The 27,395-nt window shown below is 43.6% G+C and overlaps 1 protein-coding gene across 4 annotated transcripts; it reads left to right on the top strand.

The window, feature by feature from the left end:
- The first annotated feature begins 946 nt into the window (after positions 1-946).
- Positions 947-27,395, top strand: LOC135559061 (G-protein-signaling modulator 2-like). Of its 4 annotated transcripts, none has more exons than XM_064993411.1 (14): positions 947-1,134; positions 3,002-3,040; positions 5,587-5,897; positions 17,167-17,388; positions 19,241-19,376; positions 19,510-19,649; positions 21,389-21,512; positions 23,044-23,159; positions 23,473-23,737; positions 23,866-24,060; positions 24,302-24,481; positions 25,922-26,081; positions 26,159-26,358; positions 26,505-27,395. In XM_064993411.1, exons 3-14 carry the CDS (start codon positions 5,833-5,835, stop codon positions 26,673-26,675), a joined length of 1,974 nt encoding a protein of 657 aa, XP_064849483.1. In that variant the 5' UTR covers positions 947-1,134; positions 3,002-3,040; positions 5,587-5,832; the 3' UTR covers positions 26,676-27,395. The 4 variants fall into 4 exon arrangements, with proteins under 4 accessions (XP_064849483.1, XP_064849480.1, XP_064849481.1 ...); XM_064993408.1 differs by having other exon boundaries at positions 26,156-26,358; XM_064993409.1 differs by lacking the exon at positions 3,002-3,040 and having other exon boundaries at positions 26,156-26,358.

Genomic DNA, 27,395 nt, shown 5'->3' with positions numbered 1-27,395 from the left:
TTTACATACGAATACTGGCATTTTTTATTTATGTAATGAATAAAAAAGACAATATCCAAATGTAAATGTTTTAGGCTAATATCATGAACGCGGAGTAACACTTTTATTTATAAGGCTACCTCTACCCCTGCTTATCAGCAGTTGTCTGTCCTGTACCTACTGAAACTCACCTGACCTGGCCCTTAGCAGTCCAACTTCAGCTTTAACAATCTCATCTGTTTAGAATGTGTTCTATCCTGCACATAATTGATTCGTATGTGATCTTTAAGTTCTGACACAACACACCAGTTCCAATTTCGCATGTCACATTGTTTCAAGCTCTAGGGCAGGTTAATAATACCCGTGGATTCATCAATAATGTACATTGTATCGCTGAACGTCTGGACTTGACGCGAGGGGAGGGGTTTGGTTGCTTCGGTAACTCTTGAAAACTTCTCAAAAAAGCATGGGGGAGCACTTCACTCTTCTCCCCCTGCTGCTGACAAACGCAGAGCTTTTGAAAACACTTGTGTGTTTTGACCACCTCTCAATTTATTTAAAGTAAGTAACTTAGCTTGTTAGTTTGCTAGCCTCAACATTATCAGCTAACTTTCTTCAACAGTGCAACTCACGTTAGCTAGAGAGGCAGTCGATGCTGGTAACTTTACTTACTAATTTCCAGCCCCAAAACTGAGATGTTTGCATTAGTAGATGCCGTTACAGTGAAAAACGACTCTCTTTGTCTTAGTTTGCTGGTGATAGCATCATTTTTGCTGACCCATTTGACACTTTGCAGCTGCATGAAGATGACATGAATGACTCATCGTACAGTGGACACGTTCATTATTCAAATGTCATTGGTCCGGAGTGATGGCTGTACCGCCAAGAGACGGTTATTTGGGGCGTGGCTACCTTTGAATCTGCTCCGCTGATTGGCTACTGAACCGACAACACAGAGTAACCGTAGCTAAGTTCCCCACCCACTCATCCAAGTTAGCCAGCTAGCTAAAACTTTATTACTAGCTAGGTTAGCAAAGTGCCGAATTTATAGCTAAGAAGTTCGGTTTTGTTGTTGTAGAATAAAACTGAATTTTTATTTACCGTCGAAGTATTGAAAAGGGGAGTAAAACCATTGTTCGAACTGGAACGCCTAAAGTAAGTGGACTGCTAGCCTACCCAGTTAGCTAATTACAGTAACGTTAGCTAGCTTGCTAACAGGTTGTAAAGGTTCTCTGGTTGTGTAGCCCTTTTAGTTATAAGGTAAATACAAAATATTGCTATGGTTTTGGTTGTAGCTTGCAATATGGTTAGAACTGGCTTGTTAACGTTAACAGTTGGTGGCTTTCTCACTTGATTTGCTGATCATCTGTCAGATGGTGACTGAAGTTTTCAAAAGAACCGAGTTCACCATTTGGGGAACGCCTTATGTTAGTCAAAATAAATATTTCCTATGTCATTATTTGCAAATCCAGTGAAAAGTGATAAGGCTCCAATTTCAGTTAATCTGATTATTATGTATTTTTTTTACGTATGCAAAGTTTGGTAACAGAATGACGGGTTGTGCGGTTTGTTCTGTCATTCTGTTACCAAACTTTGCATCTGCACTGTTCTTCGGGTAAATGTGTTTTTGTAAAATTCTAAGTGGAAATTGCTAAAAGTAGTCTTTGTAAGTCGCTCTGGATAAGAGCGTCTGCTAAATGACTTAAATGTAAATGTGCATAGTTACATGGTTTGCAACAGTTTTTTTTTGTTTGACATGACTTTTTAAATCATTCTCAGCATCATTCTGTTATCATGGAATTGCCCGTATGTCTCGTGTACAAAACACCCACAGTTTACTAAATTAGTTACTGTAAAACAACTACAGTTTACTAAATGAGTTACTGTAAAACAACTACAGTTTACTAAATGAGTTACTGTAAAACAACTACAGTTTACTAAATGAGTTACTGTAAAACACCCACAGTTTACTAAATGAGTTACTGTAAAACACCCACAGTTTACTAAATTAGTTACTGTAAAACACCCACAGTTTACTAAATGAGTTACTGTAAAACAACTACAGTTTACTAAATGAGTTACTGTAAAACAACTACAGTTTACTAAATTAGTTACTGTAAAACAACTACAGTTTACTAAATTAGTTACTGTAAAACAACTACAGTTTACTAAATGAGTTACTGTAAAACAACTACAGTTTACTAAATGAGTTACTGTAAAACACCTACAGTTTACTAAATTAGTTACTGTAAAACAACTACAGTTTACTAAATGAGTTACTGTAAAACAACTACAGTTTACTAAATGAGTTACTGTAAAACACCCACAGTTTACTAAATGAGTTACTGTAAAACACCCACAGTTTACTAAATGAGTTACTGTAAAACACCCACAGTTTACTAAATGAGTTACTGTAAAACAACTACAGTTTACTAAATGAGTTACTGTAAAACAACTACAGTTTACTAAATGAGTTACTGTAAAACAACTACAGTTTACTAAATGAGTTACTGTAAAACACCTACAGTTTACTAAATGAGTTACTGTAAAACACCTACAGTTTACTAAATGAGTTACTGTAAAACACCTACAGTTTACTAAATGAGTTACTGTAAAACACCTACAGTTTACTAAATGAGTTACTGTAAAACAACTACAGTTTACTAAATGAGTTACTGTAAAACAACTACAGTTTACTAAATGAGTTACTGTAAAACAACTACAGTTTACTAAATGAGTTACTGTAAAACAACTACAGTTTACTAAATGAGTTACTGTAAAACACCCACAGTTTACTAAATGAGTTACTGTAAAACACCCACAGTTTACTAAATGAGTTACTGTGAAAGTGCAATGGAAATTATTTTGACTGGGAAATCATGGTATGACTTAATCTCATTTTGGAAATGAATTAGGACACTAGGCTAGCAAGATCTATGCCTGAAAGAAACCAGTACAACTCAAAGAATATTCAACTATTGAAAATAATCTAGCAATGTCACTATCTTTTTTTTTTTACCAGGTTGCTCATAGTCCCAATCCCAGCACTGAATAATTTCAGGTGAGGAGTGTTTCTCTTTCTAGATCGGTCCCTTTTGTTTTGATGGTGATTTGCTGGCTGTATCCTTGCTGGCTGTATCCCTGCTATCAGGCATTATGCTGCTTTGGTGTTTCTGTGTTTGCTTGGCTAATAAGAGGATGTGGACACAAAGACACAATAGATCACCCTGTGAGTACATTAAAGATGAGGTCATGGTGACAGTCCAGTGTGTGATGTGGGAGCTTCCGGTGAAGCTGGCCTTTCAAATGACTGCTTTTGTTACCGCAGCTGCGCTGTATTAGTAGATCACTTGTCCTTTTAACCACTACTTCATACAGAGTGCAGCTTTGTCACCAGGTGTGGCAGGTTCAGAGCGTTGGGCCAGTAAGAGGAAGGTTGCTGGATTGAATCCCCGAGCTGACAAGGTAAAAATCTGTCATTCTTCCCCTGAGCAAGGCAGTTAATCCACTGTTCCCCGGGCTCCGACGACGTGGATGTCGATATGGCAGCCCCCCGCACCTCTCTGATTCAGATGGGTTTGGCTAAATGCGGAAGACACATTTCCGTTGAATACATTCAGTTGGACGACTGACTAGGTATCTCCCTTTTCCATTTGGCGCACACTACTGGAAAAGGCCTCATGCATAAGCATATGAACGAGCATGTATTGTATGTAGTTTGGGAACAGATTCCCGAAACACAAGCAGGCTCCACTTTGGATTAAAGTAGTTCACATTAACCTGGCCGCTAAACAACAGAGCAGAGCTGACCTAGTTCTCATAGCTTTGTTCTCCAAGATTTGGGGATCATTGATTTATACAACTGCCCCAAATAGATGCAATGATAAACTTGCTACAAATAGTTGCTCCAAAGATAAGCTGTCTACAACGTTCCCAAAATTAGGTTTTCTGTATACTCATTGTGGCTACGATATGGGATTGTGGAGTGAAATATAAAACTGTGCTGAAATAACCTCCATCTTGGCGTGGCTGTCAGATTCTGGCCTCCCCCTGATGTGACAACAAGCGCTTTTTGGTTACAGTTCTGCTCTGTGGCATGGATGGCTGCCAGCCGGTCCCTGAATCTAGGTTGTCCACGAAGAGAACTCACAAACACTTTCTGCAGGTCATCATGTAGGCTAGGCCCTAACACAGTTAAAGAGAGAGCTCACAAGTACCCCAAAGTTATGTTACTCACTGTAATCAAAAGCGATCTAATGTCAAGCTGCCAAACCCATTTCCATGCCGACATCACTTGTGTAAATTCTGCATACACCAGGAGGCATCTGTGCAAGCCTCAATCCCTAATGAAAGGGAAGGCTTGGAACTATATAATTCCATCTAATTACATGATATTTGTGTGCATCAGCCTTATTAACATATAGTTGTTTCCAGAAGAGTTAATGTAAGAGGTTGTTACTGATCAGTTGTTGCTATAACCTCCTATCCTTCTTGGCTGAGGGGTGCAAGTCTTTCTCATGTCTGCTCTGCTGCCTGCCGGGGTTTTAGTGGTGTGGGGTTAAACTGAGGGCGGTGGTTTTCTGGAGTGAATTCAATGCCCTTCTGCTCTCTGTGACCTCTGATCTTCATGTGACCACTGAGGTCTTTTCAATTTGGCTTCAAAATATAATGATGCATTGGTTTTATTAAGCTGTATCCAACGAGCAGATCAACAAAGGGGAGGTTTATGGTGGACCATCCCCAACCAGGTTGAAAGTTGATTACTCCTGGGTTAAGAAAGTGATGACTGGCTCAAGTCTTTCAATAATCTTTGTGAATGTCATTTGGTTACAAGCTGCTGTGATACTATTTTTTGCTAATCTACTATCAGAATATCCCTCTATTATCCACCAATAAATAAACCATTTAAAAATGCATAATTTAATATGCACCTGCAGCATACATTTGAATACGGTCTGTCCTTTACATTTGTAATGATCTTGCTCTTGATGTGTAGTAGTAGCCTAAATTGAGATTGGGAAAACCTGTTTACTACTAAAATGTGTGCATAGGTAAAGAGGGGGCCTACTTGACCGTGGGATTGCATGTGGGAAGGAGGTGGCAGTTGGTCTGGCTCTGGTGCTGTACCTTACCTACTAGACTTATCACTGTACTTACAATGGAATTTCCACACACGTCTTCACTGTACAGGTCTTGTTTTGAGTCTGCGGCCAGGCTACTTTCCCTATTTCTCACTAAATAATATGATTTCAATCCATCTACAATTACCTTTGCTGTGGTGGATACATGTTCTATTTTGCTTACCAATGATTTACATAAAGCATTAAATGTATCTGTTGTGATTGGTGAAAATCCTTCTCTGCTTGCCTAGCTGTATCCTCACACTCACCCTCCGGTAGAGCCAAGCACACCTCCGGGCACTCATGGTTGAGTCAGTGATTGACAGCTTGTGTGTGGTTTGGCTGCCACTGAACCCATCCATTGCCTATCCACTCCTCTCTCACACCCCCACCTGCCTTTCTTGTGCACGCTGTTTAGTGGGTGTTGCTGTAGCGTCGTGTGGTCAGCAGGAGGCTTTACACACAGCATCTTGTGTTCTCTTCACAGAGGGCTGCTGGGGAGAGCTGTGCTGGCACTTCCAAGCCAAGCTCAAACTGTAGCCTGACTGACAACACTGTCTGAAGATCTCTCTCTGTCATTCCTGGAGCTACGTGTCAGCTTAAGAGGATTCAAAGGCGAGCACAAGGGGAATTGTAGGACTAGTTCTCCTGGACCATCAATGTTTTTCACTTTTTGTTTTTTCATCACAATTTTTGGGATTTAAACTGAGATCGTCCCACTTATAAATATTCAATGGATTCCATTGGCTCTTTGGTTAGCACTGTTGATGAGGACCAGTCCTATCATGTCCGCTACAGGTAGGCATGAACCTACTCATACCCCCATACACTACTCTCTCAATCTTTGGTCAACATTTTGTTTCATGTACGGCCTAGAACGGGTGCTTTAAACTTTCCTTCATACTAGTGAAAAAAAGTGTTGAACATAACTGATGTGTAGGATTTTATACATGTACACAATAGACCAAGTGGCCTAGATCTCATACTGGTGTCTCAAGTTTGTCGCATGGGATGAGATCAGCTTTCCCATGTAGCTTTCAGGTGTGAATTGCTGGGCTAGATTTCCCCTTCCATTTAACTGAAGTTGTTAAAGGGGATTGGGGTAGTAGCTGTGGCCAAGGGTGTGGTTTTAGAGGCCCTCTTGGACGCAGAGACAAAAATGCTAATTTCCTGCAGTTGTAAACCATTTTCCCATGGAAATGTCTGTTTTTAAAGCTAATGCTTTACAGCTGGCTCTTTTCGTTTTACATTTATATTGAAAACTAAATATTACAGAGCCAGTCAAAAGTTTGGACACCTACTCATTCAAGGGTTTTTCTTTATTTTTCTAATAGTGAAGACATCAAAACTATGAAATAACACATGGAATCATGTAGTAACCAAACAAATTGTTAAACAAATCTTAAATATATTTGAGATTCTTCAAAGTAGCCACCCTTTGCCTTGATGACAGCTTTGCACACTCTTGGCATTATCTCAACCAGCTTCATGAGGTAGTCACCTAGAATGCATTTCAATTAACAGGTGTGCCTTGTTAATTTGTGAAATTTCTTTCTTTCCTTAATGGGTTTGAGCCAATCAGTTGTTGTGACAAGATGGGGGTAGAGACAAGGTAGGGGTGTAGACCACCCCTAAGCCGTAAGATGCCTGAACATCTAGTCAAATGGCTACCCAGACTATTTACCAAGTCCATATTATGGCTAGAACAGCTCAAATAAGCAAAGAGAAACGACAGTCCATCATTACTTTAAGACATGAAGGTCAGTCAATACGGAACATTTCAATAACTTTAAAAGTTTCTTCAAGTGCAGTCGCAAAAACCCTCAAGCGCTATGATGAAACTGGCTCTCATGAGGACCGCCACAGGAAAGGAAGACCCAGAGTTATCTCTGCTGCAGAGGATAAGTTCATTAGAGTTAACTGCACCTCCAAATTGCAGCACAAATAAATGCTTCACAGAGTGAAAGTAACGGACACATCTCAACATCAACTGTTCAGAGGAGACCTCGTGAATCAGGCCTTCATGGTTGAATTGCAGTGGTGTAAAGTACCTAAGTAATTTTTTTTTAAAGTACTGGGGTATATGTACTTTTAAATTTTTGCCAATTTTTACTTCACTACATTCCTGAAGAAAATAATGTACTTTTTACTCCATACATTTTCCCTGACACGTAAAACTACTTGTTACATTTTGACAGGAACATGGTCTAATTCACACACTTATCAAGAGAACATCCCTGGTCATCCCAACTGCCTCTGATCTGGTGGATTCACTAAACACATGCTTTGTTTATAAATTATGTCTGAGTGTTGGACAGGGATGCAAACTAGCCACCTTTCGGCGAAATTCACTGTTTTGAATCCAAAATAGGTGACCTACGTGATTCGTGTAGATCCGATGAGAAAAGTATGGGGTGCGGGTTGGTTCACTACTACGAGTGATGCGCGTTTGGTACGGCAGAGTAGAAAGGCAGTTTGTCAGTTACAGTTTGTCAGTTACAGCAGCACGTCCCCTGGACGATAAAGAAGAGGTAGGTGAGAAGCCTGACAACCGAGACGGAGTGGTAAGGTGATGAAGCGTACTTAATGAGCTGTAACCGAAAAACAACTGGCATTTGGAAAGTTTGAGGTAGGGAGAAAAGTATTGTTAGCATTAAGTATCTTGCTGGCGAATTGAATTCTCCATTAGTTAGCCAGAAATGTTGAGCAACACTGGCCAACTTAATTGATCAAATAATTTAGTTAAAGGTGTGAAAATGAGCTGGTTAGTAAAGTCAGACAGCTAACGTTAGATATCTGATCTTTTAACATTAGCTAATGTTAGTAACCTAACCAATTCGCTATAGTATTAACTGGAATACGACTCCTTGCCGTTCAAGTTATAATGCTTACTGGACCCTGGCAACTAACGCAATCTGTGTGAAATGTTAACTAGCTAACGAACGAACTACTATCTGTGAACTAATGTTTTCCCTCTAAGGTATGTGGTTAATTTTCAGAACGAGAGAATTGGGTGAAAATGAGGCGTTGCGTGATAATAATCTTGTTAGGGCTAGGGTCCGCCTGACTGACGTGCCCAAAGTAAACTGCCTGTTACTCAGGCCCAGAAGCCAGGATATGCATGGTAGTATTTGATAGAAATATGCATATAATTGGTACCATTGTATAGAAAACACTTTGAAGTTTGTAGAAATATATATATATATATATATATATATATATATATATTAGTTTTTCATTGGATTGTCTCCTACCATATCAATTGTGTTATAGTCACATATATTATATATATATATATTTTTTTTTAAATCCCATGCTCTTCCAAGCTATGGGTCCTATGCAATTCCAGCTCCCAGATTGCAATTCCTATGGCTTCAACTAGATGTCAACACTCTTTGTTTTAAGGTTTCAAGCTTGTTTCTTACAAAGCAAGTACGAATGTTTTGTTTTGGTACAGGGAGTTGGAAATCGGCGACGAAGAGGACGCACACTTGCTAATTTTACTTTTCTATTGAACATACTTCTTTCTGTATGAAATATTATAGTTTAATTTCATTTTAGGGTACCTGAGGATTGAATTGACATGTAGTTTGACTTATTTTAACAAACTTTAGCGGTAGCTTTTTGGATTCCTTTGTCTGCATGTTGAACTCAAATCGATGGCGCCAACTGAAGACTTTTTGGGATATAAAGAAGGATTTTATCTAACAAAAGGACCATGTATGTTGTAGCTGGGACACTTTGGATTCCAAATCAGAGGAAGATTTTCAAAAAGTAAGTGATTCTTTAATTGCTATTTGTGATTTTATGAAGCCATCTGGTTGAAAATATGTTTGTCATGCTCTCTGTAAAGCCCATTGTAAATTGGACAATGCGGTTAGATTAACAAGAATTTAAGCTTTTAGCCGATATAAGACACTTGTATGTACCTAGATGTTTAATAACCATAATTTTCCAGATTGTTTACTTGAATTTTGCGCGCCCTCGAATTTCACCAGAAATTGTTGACAGGTGTCCTGCTGACGGGACGCCTAGCCATAAGACGTTTTAAGTGCATTCAGCGACCAAGTGTAGCTGGGCCTGGCTTAAGCCTAATTGTCACTATGGTGAAAGGAACACCACACACTTCCTCTTTCTCACTTTTCCAATACAGTGCATTAAAAGGGGTTTGCCATGTGTACTCTCTGCCTGTAAGAGATCAATTATGCCAACCAATGGTATCCTGCTCTGCTGGCACATTGTAGAACAGATGTCCACAGGCAGAAAGTGTACAACTGTAGTAATGTGCAGTGTAGCCCAAAGATTTTGCTTGTTGAACTTGACAGTAACACGTGTGTGTGTGAATGAGGGGGGATTATTACAATTTTTACTCAGTGAACATTATTTTTGCACGCATGTAGCCATGTGCACTTGATCGATGTCTACTATATTGGACATTATAATAGAGCAAAAATAGAATGCCTGTTTCATTCTCTTTAGATGTTTTTTCCCGAAGTGCAATACTTAGAAGGATGTCATGGCTAACTGCAATGCAGTGTATTGCTTTTTTTTCCTCAAGCCTTGAGTGTCATTTACAGTAAAGTCTAGGCAACAAATATTGCCTAGACTTTACATTGGATTGCTTTTAAAAAAAACTATTTTTTAGGTGTGGGTTAGGTTCACATGAAACACTTTTTATTTTACATACAGAGCCTGATCATGTAGATCATATTCTTTGATTAAATAGTTAAAACCCACATTTCTCCCTAGCAGGGTTTTTTGTTGTTGCATGTTTCAGTGCAAAAAAAAGTGTCAACTTTTTGGGGCCCTCACCAGTTTGCATCCCTTGCTATCCATCAATAAAAAAGAGAAAATTATGCTCTCTGGTTTGCTTAATATAAGGAATTTGAAATTAATTATACTTTTGATACTTAAGTACATTTTAGCTATTCCATTTACTTTTTGATACTTAAGTATTTTTTTAAACCAAATACTTTTATTCAAGTAGTATTTTACTAGGTGACTTGAGTCATTTTCTATGAAGGTATCTTTACTTTTACTCAAGTATGACAATTGAGTTCTTTTTACACCACTCTTGAATTGATGCAAAGAATCCACTACTAAAGAACACCAATCGGAACAAGAGATTTGCTAGGGCCAAGAAACATGAGCAATGGCCATTTGACCGGTAGAAATTAGACCAAAAGGACAGATGAGTCCAAATTTTAGATTTTTGGTTCCAACCGCCGTGTCTTTGTAAGCCAGCATGGCTACCACAGCATTTTGCAGCGATACAGCATCCCATCGGGTTTGCACATCATTTGTCTTTCAACACAACAATGACTCCATACACCTCCAGGCTGTGTAAGGGCTATTTGATCAAGGCCTCCACAATCACCTGACCTCAACCCAATTGATGTTTGGGATGAGTTGGACTGCAGAGGGAAGGAAAAGCAGCCAACAAGTGCTCAGCGTATCTGGGAACTCCTTCAAGACTGTTGGAAAAGTGTTCCAGATGAAGCTGCTTGAGAGAGTGCCAAAAGTGTGCAAAGCTGTCATCAAGGCAAAGAGTGGCTACTTTGAGGAATCTAAAATATATTCTTTGACTTGTTTAACACTTTCTTTTGGTTACTACATGATTCCATATGTGTTATTTCATGTCTTCACTATTCTACAATGTAGAAAAAAATAAAAACACTTGAATGAGTAGGTGTGTCCTAACTTTTGACTGGTACTGTGATTTATATATCTATTTAACAATCCCCTCAAACATTCATGATTTGCTTTGTATTTGCAGTTTTAAAATTGGTTTATTCAACTTCTTTGAAAGGAGTGGAAGACATTTGTTTGGGAGAAGGCACCATCGTTGGATATTCAACCATGTTCATCCCTGTGTATAGAATTTAAGCATTTTTCTGGTCAACCATTAAATTGCATTTGTGCATTGACAATTATGGCAGGCTTACATTTTAGTGTTGAATTAAGCAAGAATGTATCTCACTCCTAATCAAACCTTGTACGTTTTAAATTGAATAAACCTCTCGGCCACCTGAATCTGACTAGACACCTTTAACAAAGCTCTCTAATGCTGCCCAGCAGCTCTATAAGCAGGGCCTTTCTAATCACTGTCGGGCCAACTGTCGTAATCCCAGGTGACAAGGCCAGAGGCGGGAGAGATCTTGTCTGATAATGCTGAGATGTTAAACCTCTATGTTTAGGGTTAGGCTAATACTGTAGCAATATCATGGACTTTACTGCTTGACCGTATTGTGTGGCATACAAAAAAACAATGGTTACTGCAAGATGGCGCCGACAGCTGGTCGCCTCGTTTCGAGTTCTTAGGAAGTGATGCAGTATTTATAGTTTTTTTTTTGGGGGGGGGTGGGGGGTATTATTTCGTACATTGTTACCCCAGGAAATCTCAAGTCTTATTACATACAGACGGGAAGAACTATTGGATATAAGAGCAACGTCAACTTACCAACATTACAACCAGGAATACAACTTTCCCGAAGCGAGTCCTCTGTTCGGACCACCAACCAGGATAGTGGATCTAATCCCAGTAGCCAACCTAAAACAACGGCGCCGCAGACTGAGTGGCCTCTTGGCCAGGCTCCGTAGAAGAGCACATCGTCCACCGCTCCCGAGTGGACATTGGCGACTTATGGTCTCTTGACAACAAGATAGACAACATTTGAGCAAGAGTTGCCTTCCAGAGAGACCTCGGAGATTGTAACATTCTCTGTTTCACGGAAACATGGCTCTCTCGGGATTTGTTGTCAGAATCTGTTCAGCCACCAAGATGTCCCTCAAGGAACTTCACTGGACTCTATGTCCAATGAAGGACTCTATGTAAACTGGAAACCATATATCCCGAGGCTGCATTTGTTGTAGCTGGGGATTTTAACAAAGCAAATTTGAGAACAAGACTACCTAAATTCTATCAGCATATTGATTGCAATACGCACAGGGGTAATACACTCGCCCACTGCTACTCTACCTTCTGCAATGCACACCAAGACCTCCCCCGCCCTCCCTTCAGCAAATCCGATCAAGACGCCATCTTGCTCCTGCCGTCTTATAGGCAGAAACTCAAACAGGACGTACCAGTGACGGTAACAACTCAACGCTGGTCTGACCAATCGGAAACCACGCTTCAAGATTGTTTTGATCACGTGGACTGGAATATGTTCTGGTTAGCCACAGAGATCAACATAAACCTATACGCTGACTCAGTGAGTTTATAAAGAAGTGCATTGGAGATGATGTACCCACTGTGACTATTAAAACCTACCCTAACCAGAAACTGTGGATGGATGGCGGCATTCACACAACTGAAAGCGCTAACCACCACATTTAACCATAGAAAGAGGTCTGTTTATATTCAGCCATATTCCCAATGTGGTTGTTCCCTCCAATCAAACAAGCGAAATCCCTCCTCCCCATCAAACAAGTGAAATGCCGGGACAAGGTGGAGTTGCAATTCAACGGCTCAGATATGACGTATGTGGCAAGGTCTACAGGAAATCAGACAAGAAAAAGAACCAGCCACGTCACGGACACCATCATGCTTCCAGACAAACTAAACACCTTCTTTGCCCACTTTGAGGATAATACAGTGCCACCTTCGCGGCCCACTAACAAGGACTGCCCCCCCCCCCCCCTCTGTGGCCGACGTGAGTAAAACATTTCAAGGTGTTAACCCTCGCAAGGCTGCTGGCCCAGACGTGTCCTCAGAGCATGTTCAGACCAGCTGGCTGGTGTGTTTACGGATATATCCGTAATCGCTCCCTATCCCAGTCTGTTGCCCCACATGCTTCAAGATGGCTTCCATTGTTCCTGTACCCAAGAAGGCAAAAAGAACTGAACTAAATGACCACCGCACTTACTTCTGTCATCATGAAGTGCTTTGAGAGGCTAGCTAAGGATCATATCACCTCTACCTTACCTGCCACCCTAGACCCACTCCAATTTGCATAACGCCCCAACAGGTCCATGGACAACGCAATTGCCATCACACTGCCCTATCCCATCTGGACAAGAGGAATACCTTTGTAAGAATGTTGTTCATTGACTACACCTCCATCATTCAACACCATAGTTCCCTCCAAGCTCGTCAGCAAGCTGGAGGCCCTGGTTCTCAACCCCACGCTGTGCAATTGGGTCCTGGACTTTGACTGGCTGCCCTCAACACTGGGGCCCCACAAGTGTACGTGCTCAGCCCCCTCCTGTACTCCCTGTCCACCCACGACTGCGTGGCCATGCACACCTCCAAATCAATCATGAAGTTTGCAGATGACACAACGGTAGTGGGCTTGATTACCAACAACGACGAGACGGCCTACAGGGAGGAGGTGAGGGCACTTGGAGTGTGGTGTCAGGAAAACAACCTCTCACTCACCGTCAACAAAGCAAAGATGAGGGAGCACCTCCCTATCCACATCCAAGAGACAGCAGTGGAGAAGGTGGAAAGTTAAGTTCCTCTGAGTACACATCACAGACAAACTGAAATGGTCCACCCACACCTTTGGTGAAGGCGCAACAGTGCCTCTTCAACCTCAGTAGGCTGAAAAAAATGTGGCTTGTCACCCAAAACCCTGACAAACTTTTACAGATGCATAATCGAAAGCATTCTGTCAGGCTGTATCACAGCCTGGTACGACAACTGCACTGCCCTACACCTCAGGGCTCTCCAGGGGGTGCGGTCTGCACAACGCATCGCTGTGGGCAAACTACCTGCCCTGCATGACACCAATATCACCCAATGTCACAGGAAGGCCAAAAAGATCATCAAGGGCAACAACTCCCTGAGCTACTGCCTGTTCACACCGCTACCATTCAGAAGGCGAGATCAGCACAGGTGGATCAAAGCTGGGACCGAGAGACAGAAGCTGTTTTTCAATCTCAAGGCCATCAGACTGCTAAACAACAATCACTAACTCAAGAGGCTGCTGCCTAAATTGAGACCCAATCAATGGCCACTTTAATAAATGGATCTCTAGTCACTTTAAACAACGCCACTTTAAATAATGCCACTTTAATCATGTTTACATATCTTACTCATATCACATGTAAACTCAGCAAAAAAGAAAGGACCCTGTCTTTCAAAGATAATTCGTAAAAATTCAAATAACTTCTGATCTTCATTGTAAATGCTTGTTCAATGAACCGTAAACAATAAATGAACATGCACCTGTGGAACGGTCGTTAAGACACTAACAGCTTACAGACGGTAGGCAATTAAGGTCAGTTATGAAAACTTAGGAAACTAAAGAGGCCTTTCTACGGACTCTGAAAAACACAAAGATACCCAGGATCCCTGCTCATCTGCAAGAACCTGCCTTAGGCATGCTGCAAGGAGGCATGAGGACTGCAGATGTGGCCAGGGCAATACATTGCAATGTCTGTGCTGTGAGATGCCTAAGACAGCGCTACAGGGAGACAGGATGGACATGTGGGAGACCACGTGTAACAACACCTGCACAGGATCGGTACATCCGAACATCACACCTACGGGACAGGTACAGGATGGCAACAACAACTGCCCGAGTTACACCGGAACACACAATCCCTCCACCAGTACTCAGATTGTCCGTAACAGGCTGAGAGAGGCTGGACTGAGGGCTTGTAGACCTGTTGTAAGGCAGGTCCTCACCAGGCAGGTCATCATCGGCAACGACTTCGCCTTTGGGCACAAACCCACCATTGCTGGACCAGACAGGACTGGCAAAAAGTGCTCTTCACTGACGAGTCGCGGTTTTGTCTCACCGGGGGTGATGGTCGGATTCGCGTTTAATGTTGAAGGAATGAGCGTTACACCGAGGCCTGTACTCTGGAGTGGGATCGATTTTGGAGGTGGAGGTTCTGTCATGTTCTGGGGCGGTGTATGGTACCCTTTCTGTAGGCTCATCCTGACATGACCCTCCAGCATGACAATGCCACCAGCCGTACTGCTCGTTCTGTGTGCGATTTCCTGCAAGACAGGAATGTCAGAGTTCTGCCATGGCCAGCGACGAGCCCGAATCTCACATCTGGGCCCTGTTGGATTGGAGGGTGAGGGCTACCCCACCCCCCTATAATTGGTGGAAGAGTGGGGTAACATCTCACAGCAAAAACGGCGCAAATCTGGTGCATTCCACGAGGTACACTGCAGTACTTAGTAACTGGTGTGGCCACCAGCTGCATTGACTGTTACTTGATTTTTGACCCCCCCCCCTTTGTTCAGGGATGCATTATTCCACATGTCTGTAGAACTTGTTCAGTTTGTCTGAATCTTATGTTCATACAAATATTTACACATGTTACGTTTGCTGAAAATAAACAGAGTTGACAGTGAGAGGACATTTTTATTTTTTATTTGCGGAGTTCATCCATATACATATTCTCATTCACCCCTTTTCGATTTGTGTGTATTAGGTAGTTGTTGGGGACTTATTAGATTACTTGTTAGATATTACTGCACTGTCGGAACGAGAAGCACAAGCATTTCGCTACACTCGCGTTAACATCTGCTAACCATAAGATTTGATTTGAATTGATTTGGTTCGTTGATGACTTTAGGGGTTATTCTAGTTTGTGGGGCGTGGATAAAACATCTTTGGTGAAAGTAGCTCAGTGAGACATTGAAAAGAATAGGCTACCTAGGCCTGTGTCCGGCTCCGTAATGAGTTTAGGCTCTGGACCGTTCAGTGTGTTGCTGCACAGGAATCCTCTTTCAAACCAACCCAGTGGAAGCCTCTTTAGATGTGTGTCATGTGATGCTGTTGTGAAGGAGAAAGAAACTCAGGTAGGGTCTTAGTGTGTTAAAATGAACAAAGCAACCTCAATCCAGTATGTGGAGTACAATTTATTGTCATTTCGTCTGCAAGATGTAACGTTGTTTTATAGTCTGTAATTGGAGATGACTAAAGTAAAAAAACAAAAACAAATCTATACAGTAAACATACCTGTTGATATATTTTGCTGAATGTAAACATGCAAAAATGACAAGTTTTGACTGAGTTACAGTTCATAGATGAAAATCAGTCGTTTTTAATAACATATGGATTTCACATACTTGGCGGGAGTGCCCCCTCCCAGGCCCAGCCAATCAGAATGGGTTTTTCCCCACAGAAGGGATTTATTACAGACAGAAATACTCCAATCTTTTATTTTAACTCATGAAAAATGGGACCAACACTTTACATGTTGCATTTATATTTCTGTTCAGTTTGTATATAATGTTTTATAATGCATAATATGTCTTTTAGTAGGCTATGTCTAATGCCAATATTCTTTTGAGGGCTTTCAACAAAAAACACTGGGTGGGCACTTGATTTAATAGAGTACCTGAAGTCGAAAACGTGCATGAACACAGGTCATCTCCTCTTCCACAAAGTGGTGGGCGCTTTTGCTGTAGAACACAAAGATGTCAACGAGGGCGTAACAATCAAAGCCAGGCTGCATGAAAGTGACTAATCTGTTTAATCCACCTGTCCCTGTGAATAATCCCTTGTGGATACTCCTCTCTGACCCTATCTGGGGTTAAAGTGACCAGGAGTAGGCTATGTTCAGGGTCAAACATCCAGAACGTTTCAGATAGAAATGTAATCGTCACCAGCTTGCACAATCCCCATTCTACACAGCAGACAATACATTTGTCTGAATGTTCTGGAAACATTGAAGCCCACTGAATAGCCTAGTCTTCAGAAGAGCAGTTGGAGAGATCTGTGTATTGTTGTACTGTAGAGACCACGTAGATCCGTCCTACCATAACAAACCCACTGATAAACCAAGGCTGTTTTTCTTAGGTGGAAGGAAGTAGCCAAACAAACATTCACAGTCTGATGGAGTGAGAGGGATGCTAGTCCTGGGTTTTGAGATGGGGAAAACCCATCTTTAACTTTTGGTTTCTAGTTTATTCAAACTGTGGCCACTTTGGAATGTTAAGACTAGATACTCTTGTAGTTCTTTTGAGTGTTAGTGGAAGGGGCAAGAGAATGTTCTGGTCCAAAACAACTTCTCCTGTCTGTGCCTAGTGAGCATCTTGGATCAACAAGAGACCTCTGTTCCTATCCTCTACCTAAAGCCCTTCTGCTGCCTCTTGTAGGATGGATGCATCCTGCCTGGAGCTGGCCCTGGAGGGTGAGCGGCTCTGTAAAGTGGGTGACTACCACGCTGGAGTGTCCTTCTTCGAAACAGCCATCCAGGTTGGCACAGAGGACCTGCAGGTGCTGAGTGCCATTTACAGCCAGCTGGGCAATGCATACTTCCATCTGCACGACTACGCCAAGGCGTTGGAGTTCCACCACCACGACCTCACCTTGACCAGGTAGGAAGGAACTCACCTTGACCAGGTAGGAAGGAACACACCGTGACCAGGTAGGAAGGAACACACTGTGACCAGGTAGGAAGGAACACACCTTGACCAGGTAGGAAGGAACACACCTTGACCAGGTAGGAAGGAACACACCTTGACCAGGTAGGAAGGAACACACCTTGACCAGGTAGGAAGGAACTCACCTTGACCAGGTAGGAAGGAACACACCTTGACCAGGTAGGAAGGAACACACCTTGACCAGGTAGGAAGGAACACACCTTGACCAGGTAGGAAGGAACACACTGTGACCAGGTAGGAAGGAACACACCTTGACCAGGTAGGAAGGAACTCACCTTGACCAGGTAGGAAGGAACTCACCTTGACCAGGTAGGAAGGAACTCACCTTGACCAGGTAGGAAGGAACACACTGTGACCAGGTAGGAAGGAACAGACTGTGACCAGGTAGGAAGGAACAGACTGTGACCAGGTAGGAAGGAACACACCTTGACCAGGTAGGAAGGAACTCACCTTGACCAGGTAGGAAGGAACTCACCTTGACCAGGTAGGAAGGAACTCACCTTGACCAGGTAGGAAGGAACTCACTGTGACCAGGTAGGAAGGAACAGACTGTGACCAGGTAGGAAGGAACACACCTTGACCAGGTAGGAAGGAACACACCTTGACCAGGTAGGAAGGAACACACCTTGACCAGGTAGGAAGGAACAGACTGTGACCAGGTAGGAAGGAACACACTGTGACCAGGTAGGAAGGAACTCATCTTGACCAGGTAGGAAGGAACACACCTTGACCAGGTAGGAAGGAACACACCTTGACCAGGTAGGAAGGAACACACTGTGACCAGGTAGGAAGGAACAGACTGTGACCAGGTAGGAAGGAACAGACTGTGACCAGGTAGGAAGGAACTCACCTTGACCAGGTAGGAAGGAACTCACCTTGACCAGGTAGGAAGGAACTCACCTTGACCAGGTAGGAAGGAACTCACCTTGACCAGGTAGGAAGGAACTCACCTTGACCAGGTAGGAAGGAACTCACCTTGACCAGGTAGGAAGGAACTCACCTTGACCAGGTAGGAAGGAACTCACCTTGACCAGGTAGGAAGGAACTCACCGTGACCAGGTAGGAAGGAACACAGCTATGACCCAGGGCTCATATTCATGATGTTTCTCAGAGTAGGCCATTGTCCCCTCTTATCAGCATGACCTCACCACACAACTCCTATGTCTAGTGTTTTCCCTATGCGCTGGCTGTCATATTGATAAATACGCCCACGATTTTTGCGACACGCTTAGATAAACATCTTAGATATAGACTACTTTACTGCTGACTGTAAATTTAGTCAACTAGCAGCTGTTATGTATCAATGTTTGCTTGCTACTTCCTCTCTTTAGATTTGTCCCACCAAAATATATTTTGACCACTTGAAAAATCTAACTGCTACTTTTTGTTTAAACGTTTCAATTTGGTAGTCCCAATAGTCAGTCTAGCCCTCCTCGGCTAGAATGATCGCTATTAGATTCATATTGATCTATTGATAGGACAGGTGCATGTCAGTCACATGGTGAGTGATGACAGAAAAACACTGCTAGTTTGGCAGTATGCTGTCTCTCCCGTGTGATTTGTGTGCGCTGTGGTTGGTTGCAATCAAAAACATGTACACGGAGGATGGAGGGCACATTACATTTACATTTAAGTCATTTAGCAGACGCTCTTATCCAGAGCGACTTACAAATTGGTGAAATATCTAATGGGTAAGACTGATATAACCCTTTTCATTTGTTTAATTGAACCTTTTATTGGTCAAGATCATGTGTGTTTCTCTGTTTGAATAAAATCCCATTCTCAGGACCATCGGGGACCAGATGGGAGAGGCCAAATCCAGCGGTAACCTAGGCAACACATTGAAGGTGTTGGGTAGGTTTGATGAGGCTGTGGTCTGCTGTCAGAGGCACTTAGACATTGCCATGGACCTGAACGACAAGGTGAGATTGATTCATGGATGATGGTTATTGGGCCTCCTGAAACTAATTTGCTGTTTATTCTGGTGTATTAAATGCTTTTTTTCCCTGTTGTGGAGTTGACATTGGCCCTGTTTTGTTTTTTGGTATCTGTTAGGTAGGACAGGCGAGGGCGCTGTATAACTTTGGGAACGTGTATCATGCAAAAGGAAAGAGCATCTGCTGGAGCGGGGCGGAGCCAGGAGAGTTCCCAGAGGAGGTCACTACAGCACTTAGGAAAGCAGCGGAATATTACCAGTAAGTTGGTGTGTTTGTTTGCAAGCATTGCATTCATGTGTGTTCGGTACATTTTGCATCTTGTAAGTCAGATACCATAGAGTAAATGTACATACAGTATCAGTCAAAAGTTTGGACCTACTCATTCAATGGTTTTTCTTTATTTATTATTTTCTACATTGTAGAAAAATAGTGAAGATGTCGAAATGATGAAATAATACATATGGAACCATGTAGTAACCAAAAAAACTGTTAAACAAATAAATAGATTTTATATTCTTCAAAGTAGCCTCCCTTTGCCTTGACAGCTTCATGAGGAATGCTTTTCCAACAGTCTTGAAGGAGTTCCCACATATGCTGAACATTTGTTAGCTGCTTTTCCTTCACTCTGTGGTCCAACTCATCCCAAACCATTTCAATTGGGTTGAGGTCAGGTGATTTTTGTAGGCTCCAGCACTCCATCACCCTCCTTGGTCAAAAACCCCTTACACAGTCTGGAGGTGTGTTTTGGGTCATTGTTCTGTTGAAAAATTAAGGATAGTCTCACTAAGCGCAAACCAGATGGGAAGACGTATCGCTGCAGAATGCTGTGTTTTACCAAAGGACAGATTTCCACCAGTCTAATGTAAATTGCTTTTGTTTCTTGACTCAAGCAAGTCTCTTATTGGTGTCCTTTGGTTTCTTAGCAGCAATTTGACCATGAAGGCCTGATTGACACAGTCTCCTCTAAACAGTTGATGTTGAGATGTGTCTGTTACTTGAACTTTGATGCATTTATTTGGGCTGCTTTCTGAGGTGCAGTTAATTGCTGATTTCTGAGGTTGGTAACTCTAATGAACTTCTCCTCTGCAGCAGAGGTAACTCTGGGTTTTCCTCTCCTGTGGCGGACCTCATGAGCCGGTTTCATCATAGCGCTGGTGATGGTTTTTGCGACTGCACTTGAAAAAAAACTTTCAAAGTTCTTGAAATGTTCAGGATTGACTGACCTTCATGTCTTAAAGTAATGATGGACTGTCGTTTCTCGTTGCTTATTTGAGCTGTTCTTGCCATAATATGGACCTGGTCTTTTACCAAATAGCCCTATCTTCTGTATACCACCCCTACCTTTTCACAACACAACTGATTGGCTCAAATGCATTAAGAAGGAAAGAAATTTAAAAAAAAATAACAAGCCACACCTGTTAATTGAAATGCATTCCAGGTGACTACCTCATGAAGCTCGTTGAGAGAATTCCAAGAGTGTGCAAACTGTCAAAGGCAAAGGGTGGCTACTTTACAAATATGAACTTTTTCAGTCACTACATGATTCCATATGTTATTTCATAGTTTTGATGTCTTCACTATTATTCTACAATGTAGAAAATAGTAAAAATTAAGAAAAAACATTAAATCAGTAAGTGTGTTCAAACTTTTGACTGGTTTTATTTATATATATTATTTCTTTCATCACATTCTCAGTGGGTCAGAAGTTTACATACACTCAAATAGTATTTGGTAGCATTGCCTTTAAATTGTTTAACTTGGGTCAAACGTTTCGGGTAGCCTTCCCTAAGCTTCCCACAATAAGTTGGGTGAATTGTGGCCCATTCCTCCTGTTAGAGCTGGTGTAACTGAGTCAGGTTTTTAGGCCTCCTTGCTTGCACACGCTTTATCAGATCTGCCCACATTTTCTATAGGATTGAGGTCAGGGCTTTGTGATGGCCACTCCAAAACCTTGACTTTGTTGTCCATCATTCATTCAATGGTTTGTCTATATTCAGAGCAAACTTATACATAGTGAAGGAGCTTGGAGACCCGGCCGCCCAGGGCCGAACATATGGTAACCTTGGCAACACACACTACCTGTTAGGAAACTTCCAGAATGCAGTGGCGTCACATGAACAGGTAATGAAAATCTTATCAAAGTTTATAGCGTGGCATTTACTGCTCGATTCAATAAAAAACTGCACTGTTGTAGCATATAAAACGCTCAATTTGTATCCTATGACAATATGGAATAGTGGTTTTGCATTCTATAGTAGAAATACCAGTTAAACTCACTGGATAATAATAGCTTGTACACAAAGCAACTGTGTAAACATTGCAAAAGGCAAGTTTTATTTAAATCCAGTTAAGTCTTCTGTCAGATTTCCTTTTTCAATGGTTCTCTGTAGTTAATTCTAATGTCCTGTATGGCTCAGTATAGTCAACAGAAAGACTATAGGTAAACACCACATAATGGAAGACTAGAGTCGCTGGTTGGCTGTCCCGTACCAAGGTGTTGGGGTGGGTAGAGTCGCTGGCTGTCCCGTACCAAGGTGTTGGGGTGGGTAGAGTCACTGGCTGTTCCGATACCAAGGTGTTGGGTGGGTAGAGTCGCTGGCTGGCTGTCCCGTACCAAGGTGTTGGGGTGGGTAGAGTCGCTGGCTGTCCCGTACCAAGGTGTTGGGGTGGGTAGAGTCGCTGGCTGTCCCGTACCAAGGTGTTGGGGTGGGAAGAGTCACTGGCTGTTCCGATACCAAGGTGTTGGGGTGGGAAGAGTCGCTGGCTGTCCCGTACCAAGGTGTTGGGGTGGGTAGAGTCGCTGGCTGTCCCGTACCAAGGTGTTGGGGTGGGAAGAGTCACTGGCTGTTCCGATACCAAGGTGTTGGGTGGGTAGAGTCGCTGGCTGGCTGTCCCGTACCAAGGTGTTGGGGTGGGGAAGAGTCGCTGGCTGTCCCGTACCAAGGTGTTGGGGTGGGTAGAGTCGCTGGTTGGCTGTCCCGTACCAAGGTGTTGGGGTGGGTAGAGTCACTGGCTGGCTGTTCCGATACCAAGGTGTTGGGGTGGGAAGAGTCACTGGCTGTTCCGATACCAAGGTGTTGGGTGGGTAGAGTCGCTGGCTGGCTGTCCCGTACCAAGGTGTTGGGGTGGGAAGAGTCGCTGGCTGTCCCGTACCAAGGTGTTGGGGTGGGTAGAGTCGCTGGCTGGCTGTCCCGTACCAAGGTGTTGGGGTGGGAAGAGTCGCTGGCTGTCCCGTACCAAGGTGTTGGGGTGGGTAGAGTCGCTGGCTGGCTGTCCCGTACCAAGGTGTTGGGGTGGGAAGAGTCGCTGGCTGTCCCGTACCAAGGTGTTGGGGTGGGTAGAGTCGCTGGCTGGCTGTCCCGTACCAAGGTGTTGGGGTGGGAAGAGTCGCTGGCTGTCCCGTACCAAGGTGTTGGGGTGGGTAGAGTCGCTGGCTGGCTGTCCCGTACCAAGGTGTTGGGGTGGGAAGAGTCGCTGGCTGTCCCGTACCAAGGTGTTGGGGTGGGTAGAGTCGCTGGCTGGCTGTCCCGTACCAAGGTGTTGGGGTGGGTAGAGTCACTGGCTGGCTGTCCCGTACCAAGGTGTTGGGGCGGGTGGGTGCATTTCTGGCCCGGTGTCCGTGTGTGTTCATCCATTTGTTTTCCTTTCCCAGCGCCTCCAGATTGCCAAGGAGTTTGGCGACCGCTCAGCAGAGAGAAGGGCCTACTGCAACCTGGGGAACGCGTATATATTCCTGGGTGAATTTGAAGTGGCAGCCGAGCATTACAAGTGAGCCAAACCTCCAGCCCAGCCATTCATCTTCTCTCAATGACTTTCACTCCCTCTGTGTCGGAGTCCAGCTGTTAAAACAACTCTTCTTTCTGTCTGGACCCTGGAGGTTTTCACACAGTTAAGAGGCCGTAGGGTTTTCAGGAGAGAAATGGCAACCGCTATACCTCAGAGGACTATAATGTCAAGAGGGCAAACCGATAAGTGTGTGTGTGAATTCATATACTGAACTTAATTTCAGGACCAGAGTAGCCTTTGTGTGTCACTATGAATGACAGCCAGGGATCTAATGTGGTTGTATTGTGGTCGTCAGGAGGACTCTGCAGCTGGCCAGACAGCTGAAAGACCGGGCTGTAGAGGCTCAGGCCTGTTACAGTCTGGGCAACACCTACACACTCCTCCAGGACTACGAGAGGGCCATAGACTACCACCTCAAACACCTGATCATAGCACAGGACCTCAACGACCGGATTGGTGAGGGCCGGGCGTGCTGGAGTTTAGGGAACGCTCACACCGCCCTGGGAAACCATGACCAGGCCATGCACTTTGCTGAGAAACACCTGGAGATCTCCAAAGAGGTACCACCTCTCTTATCCCCTATAGATATGCAATTCAGGACACAGCCTTCAAGAGGCTGATCAAAGAAAGAGGAGTTGATCTGAAAATGCAGCATGGTCAATCCCAAGTGTGTGTGTGTGTGTTCCAGACTGGTGACCGGAGCGGGGAGCTGACGGCCCGTATGAACGTGTCAGACCTGCAGATGGTGCTGGGGCTGAGCTACAGCACCAACAACTCCAGCCTGTTTGAGAACCCTATCAAGGATCTCAACCTGCCCCGGATGGCACGGAGAAACAGCATGGACAACCTGGAGCTCATGAAACTCACCCCCGACAAAATCAATGTAAGTCACTGGGTTTAAATGTGCAATCTGAGACTTTCTCTTCCCTAGGCCTAGTGGCAATTCAAAGTGCACTATTAACCTGAAGTGAGTGAAATTAATTACACATGGCACCTTTTAAAATGTACTGTTTTGTCTTTATAACAACTCTTAACTGTTTGATGTGTATTTTGACGCCGGAGTTAGATGTGATTTGTATAAAGTCTGGTTTTTGACGTGTGTGTCCTCTCCCTCTTGTCTCCAGGCTCAGAATTGGACCAGTGACATCCTGACCAAGCAGTCTAAACCCACCCTGGCTAAGAGCTCCTCCAAGCTGTTCTTCATCAGCCGTCTGCGGGGGAAGAAGACCAGGGCTGGGGGCTCCAGTAAAGTCCTGCAGGACACCAGTAACACCTCCCAGAACCCTGCACAGGGACCACAGAAGGTAAGAGGGAAACCTGCGCTTCAGGTATCCACCTAGCGTGTGCTTTTCTATGGGTTTGTGTCTGTGTATTCATGCGTGCCCACGAGAGAGAGAGCGTGAGATTGACGTGACCTCTTGTGGATTGGAATAAAGTATTGAAATCGGTGGTGGTTGATGCCGTTTTCAGATCAGGGAGGACACTTGATTTTTACGTGTCTTATTTCTATTACAGCATATTGGACGACAGTCATTCATATTTCATTCACCCAGTTCAATGTAACAGCAATGGGTTTAGGTACTGAAATGTTCCCTGTACCCATCATGAGGTTGCTACAACCCAGCCTACAAATGAAAGTTTATAATGTAGGTGCACATGTTGAGAGACAAATTGGAGTAATCAAGGTGACAGACATTGGCATTCAATACTGAATACTGATCACCCGTGCACACAGTTAATTTTCATAGCAGCCTCATACAGCACTTTGCTCTTTGTATAATTCCTTCTCGCATCTACACGCTTTCCTCTCACCTTTTCCCTTCGCTTGTGGACTTCAGTGTAAAACACAAAATGTCTGTGACACAGGAGGTTGGCGTCACCTTAATTGGGAGGGCAGGCTCTTGATAAAGGCTGGAGTGGAATGGTATGAAATACATCAGCCACATGGTTTCCATGTGTTTGAGACCATTCCAGTTACTCCGCTCCAGCCTTTATCACGAGCCGTCCTCCCCTCAGCAGCCTCCACTGGTCTGTGACCAGGCGCAATAACCTCTCCAAGCCGAACCGTCATACCATAACCGCTAACTGCTACACAGCCTACATCGTTGTCACCATTATTAATGTTTCACATTCTTAAAATAAAGTGGTGATCCTAACTGACCTAAGACAGGGAATTTTTACTAGGACTAAATGTCAGGAATTGTGAAACTGAGTTTAAATGTATTTGGCTAAGGTGTGTGTAAACTTCTGACTTCAACTGTAGCTTGCTCTCTTTCTTTCTGCTGATTCTCCTTAATTTTAGCTCCTTAATTTTATCCTTTAGGTACTAGATTCATTCTCTGATCCTTTGATTGAATGGACATGTCAGTTCATGCTGCAAGAGCTCTGATAGGTTGGAGGACGTCCTCCATAGGTCGTCATAATGACTGTGTAGGTCTATGGAAGGGGGTGAGAACCATGAGCCTCCTAGGTTTTGTATTGAAGTCTATGTAGCTAGAAGACTCAAAATAGCTCTCCTCCACCATGGTATTACCCTAGAGGGCGCTGTTGAGGCTACTGTAGACCTTCACTATATTCAGTGTTTAATCAGTTATTTGGTGGCGTGAATATATATTTTGTATAGTCTTGTATACATTTATTTTTTGTTTCTCTATTTGCATTTTTTTATGAAATTCACCGAGTAGGATGGTTCTCCCCTTCCTCTGAGGAGCCTCCACTGATTCAAATATGTATCTCTCACTCAGAGGGCCAGTCCAGACATGCTCGGGGACGAGGGCTTCTTTGACCTGCTAAGTCGTTTCCAGAGTAACCGGATGGACGACCAGCGCTGTTCCATACAAGAGAAGAGCCGTCTGTCAGTCAGTACCAGCTCCTCTGACTCTCCACCCAGAGCCATGAGGAAATGTGAGTACACACACATCAACATTTCTCTGTGATCGCCTTGATCTCTCGCTCTGACCTCTCTCCCTCTCCTCCAGCAGTGTCCGAGGCAGTAGCAGGCCTGGGCTCTGGGCCAGGTGCCCAGGGTCGCCGGTTAGAGGAAGGTGGAGGTGCTGGGGGTAGTTTGCCCGGCCTTCGGCTCAACAGGCACAGCAGCCAGGCTGTCCTCAGCCACCTGATGTCTAACGCAGGCAACACGGAGCCTGACGATGACTTCTTTGACATGCTTGTCAAATGTCAGGTAGACTCAACTTTTCACTGGGGTGGTGTTCAGTAGAGCACAATGTAGCAAAACGTTGTGCTCGATCTCAGTACTTTATATTGAAAGGGGGAAAAAGTCTTCCTTTTCGTCCACTTTTTTACCTGCTATACCCTCCTTCCCCTCAGGGTTCTCGTCTGGATGACCAGCGCTGCGCCCCTCCCCCGGCCCGTGGCCCCACCGTCCCGGACGAGGACTTCTTCAGCCTCATCACGAGGTCCCAGGCCAAACGCATGGACGAGCAGCGGGTCACCCTGCCCTCCGCTGCAGGCTCCGCAGCACGGCCCTGCTCCAACTGAGCCCTGCCCATGTAGAGCACCGCGACGGGTGAAAACCCAGGAGACGTGGCTTCTGGAGGAAAACGTCGTGGAAGTTTCGTCCACTTGTGGAGATGAGGACGTTGGTACTGTACTCAACAGTGGATGGGGCTAGAACTTTTCAATGGTATTTTCTCTCCATAACATAGACCAATAATGGTTGTTGTTGTTAGGATTCAGAAGCCTCATTTCCCAGTTGAAAGCACTGCCAGCATTAATGTAGTAGCCTATAGGGAACACTGCAACATTCAAAAACTAACCCACTGAGGGTTATAGGCTATGAAATCAACTGTTCTCAATTGTTCCTAAGATTTTACCTTGTCTATCTGTAAAAGTACACAGACGAACATGAGCTAGCGTATCAAAGGAGTAGGTCCAGGACATTCTTTTCTATGATTATGTACTCACTACAACCTGAAAATGTATCTTTAGATACAAACAACTGCAGTCATGACTCATGTATTTATTGTACCTTTTTGGTAATGATTTTGTGTTATTAAGTGCTTACGTGCTGCCGTTTTACTTCCCCTTGTGGCTTGAAGTGGTTGGCTTGATTTGCACCTTCTTTTTCTGATGTAGACCAGACTCTAAGACAGGTACAGCACTATCTTTCCATGTGTTTTTGAATTGTCTATATGTGTATGTTAGGAGTTGTGGGGATACCTCATTTAGGTAAGGAATTAAACAAGAAATGCTCTTTCA

The sequence above is a fragment of the Oncorhynchus masou genome, chromosome 17 (assembly GCF_036934945.1).
Source record: "Oncorhynchus masou masou isolate Uvic2021 chromosome 17, UVic_Omas_1.1, whole genome shotgun sequence".
NCBI classification, from domain to species: Eukaryota; Metazoa; Chordata; class Actinopteri; order Salmoniformes; family Salmonidae; genus Oncorhynchus; species Oncorhynchus masou.
This window is presented reverse-complemented; position numbering and strand designations above follow the sequence as displayed.

Bases quoted from the DNA above. Each gene is read 5' to 3' on its own strand.
- LOC135559061 (XM_064993409.1), top strand. From the start codon at position 5,833: ATGGATTCCATTGGCTCTTTGGTTAGCACTGTTGATGAGGACCAGTCC. The intron at 19,650-21,388 runs GTAAGTTGGTGT...GTCTATATTCAG, and splicing joins AAAGCAGCGGAATATTACCA to AGCAAACTTATACATAGTGA. The intron at 24,482-25,921 runs GTAAGAGGGAAA...TCTCTCACTCAG, and splicing joins CTGCACAGGGACCACAGAAG to AGGGCCAGTCCAGACATGCT.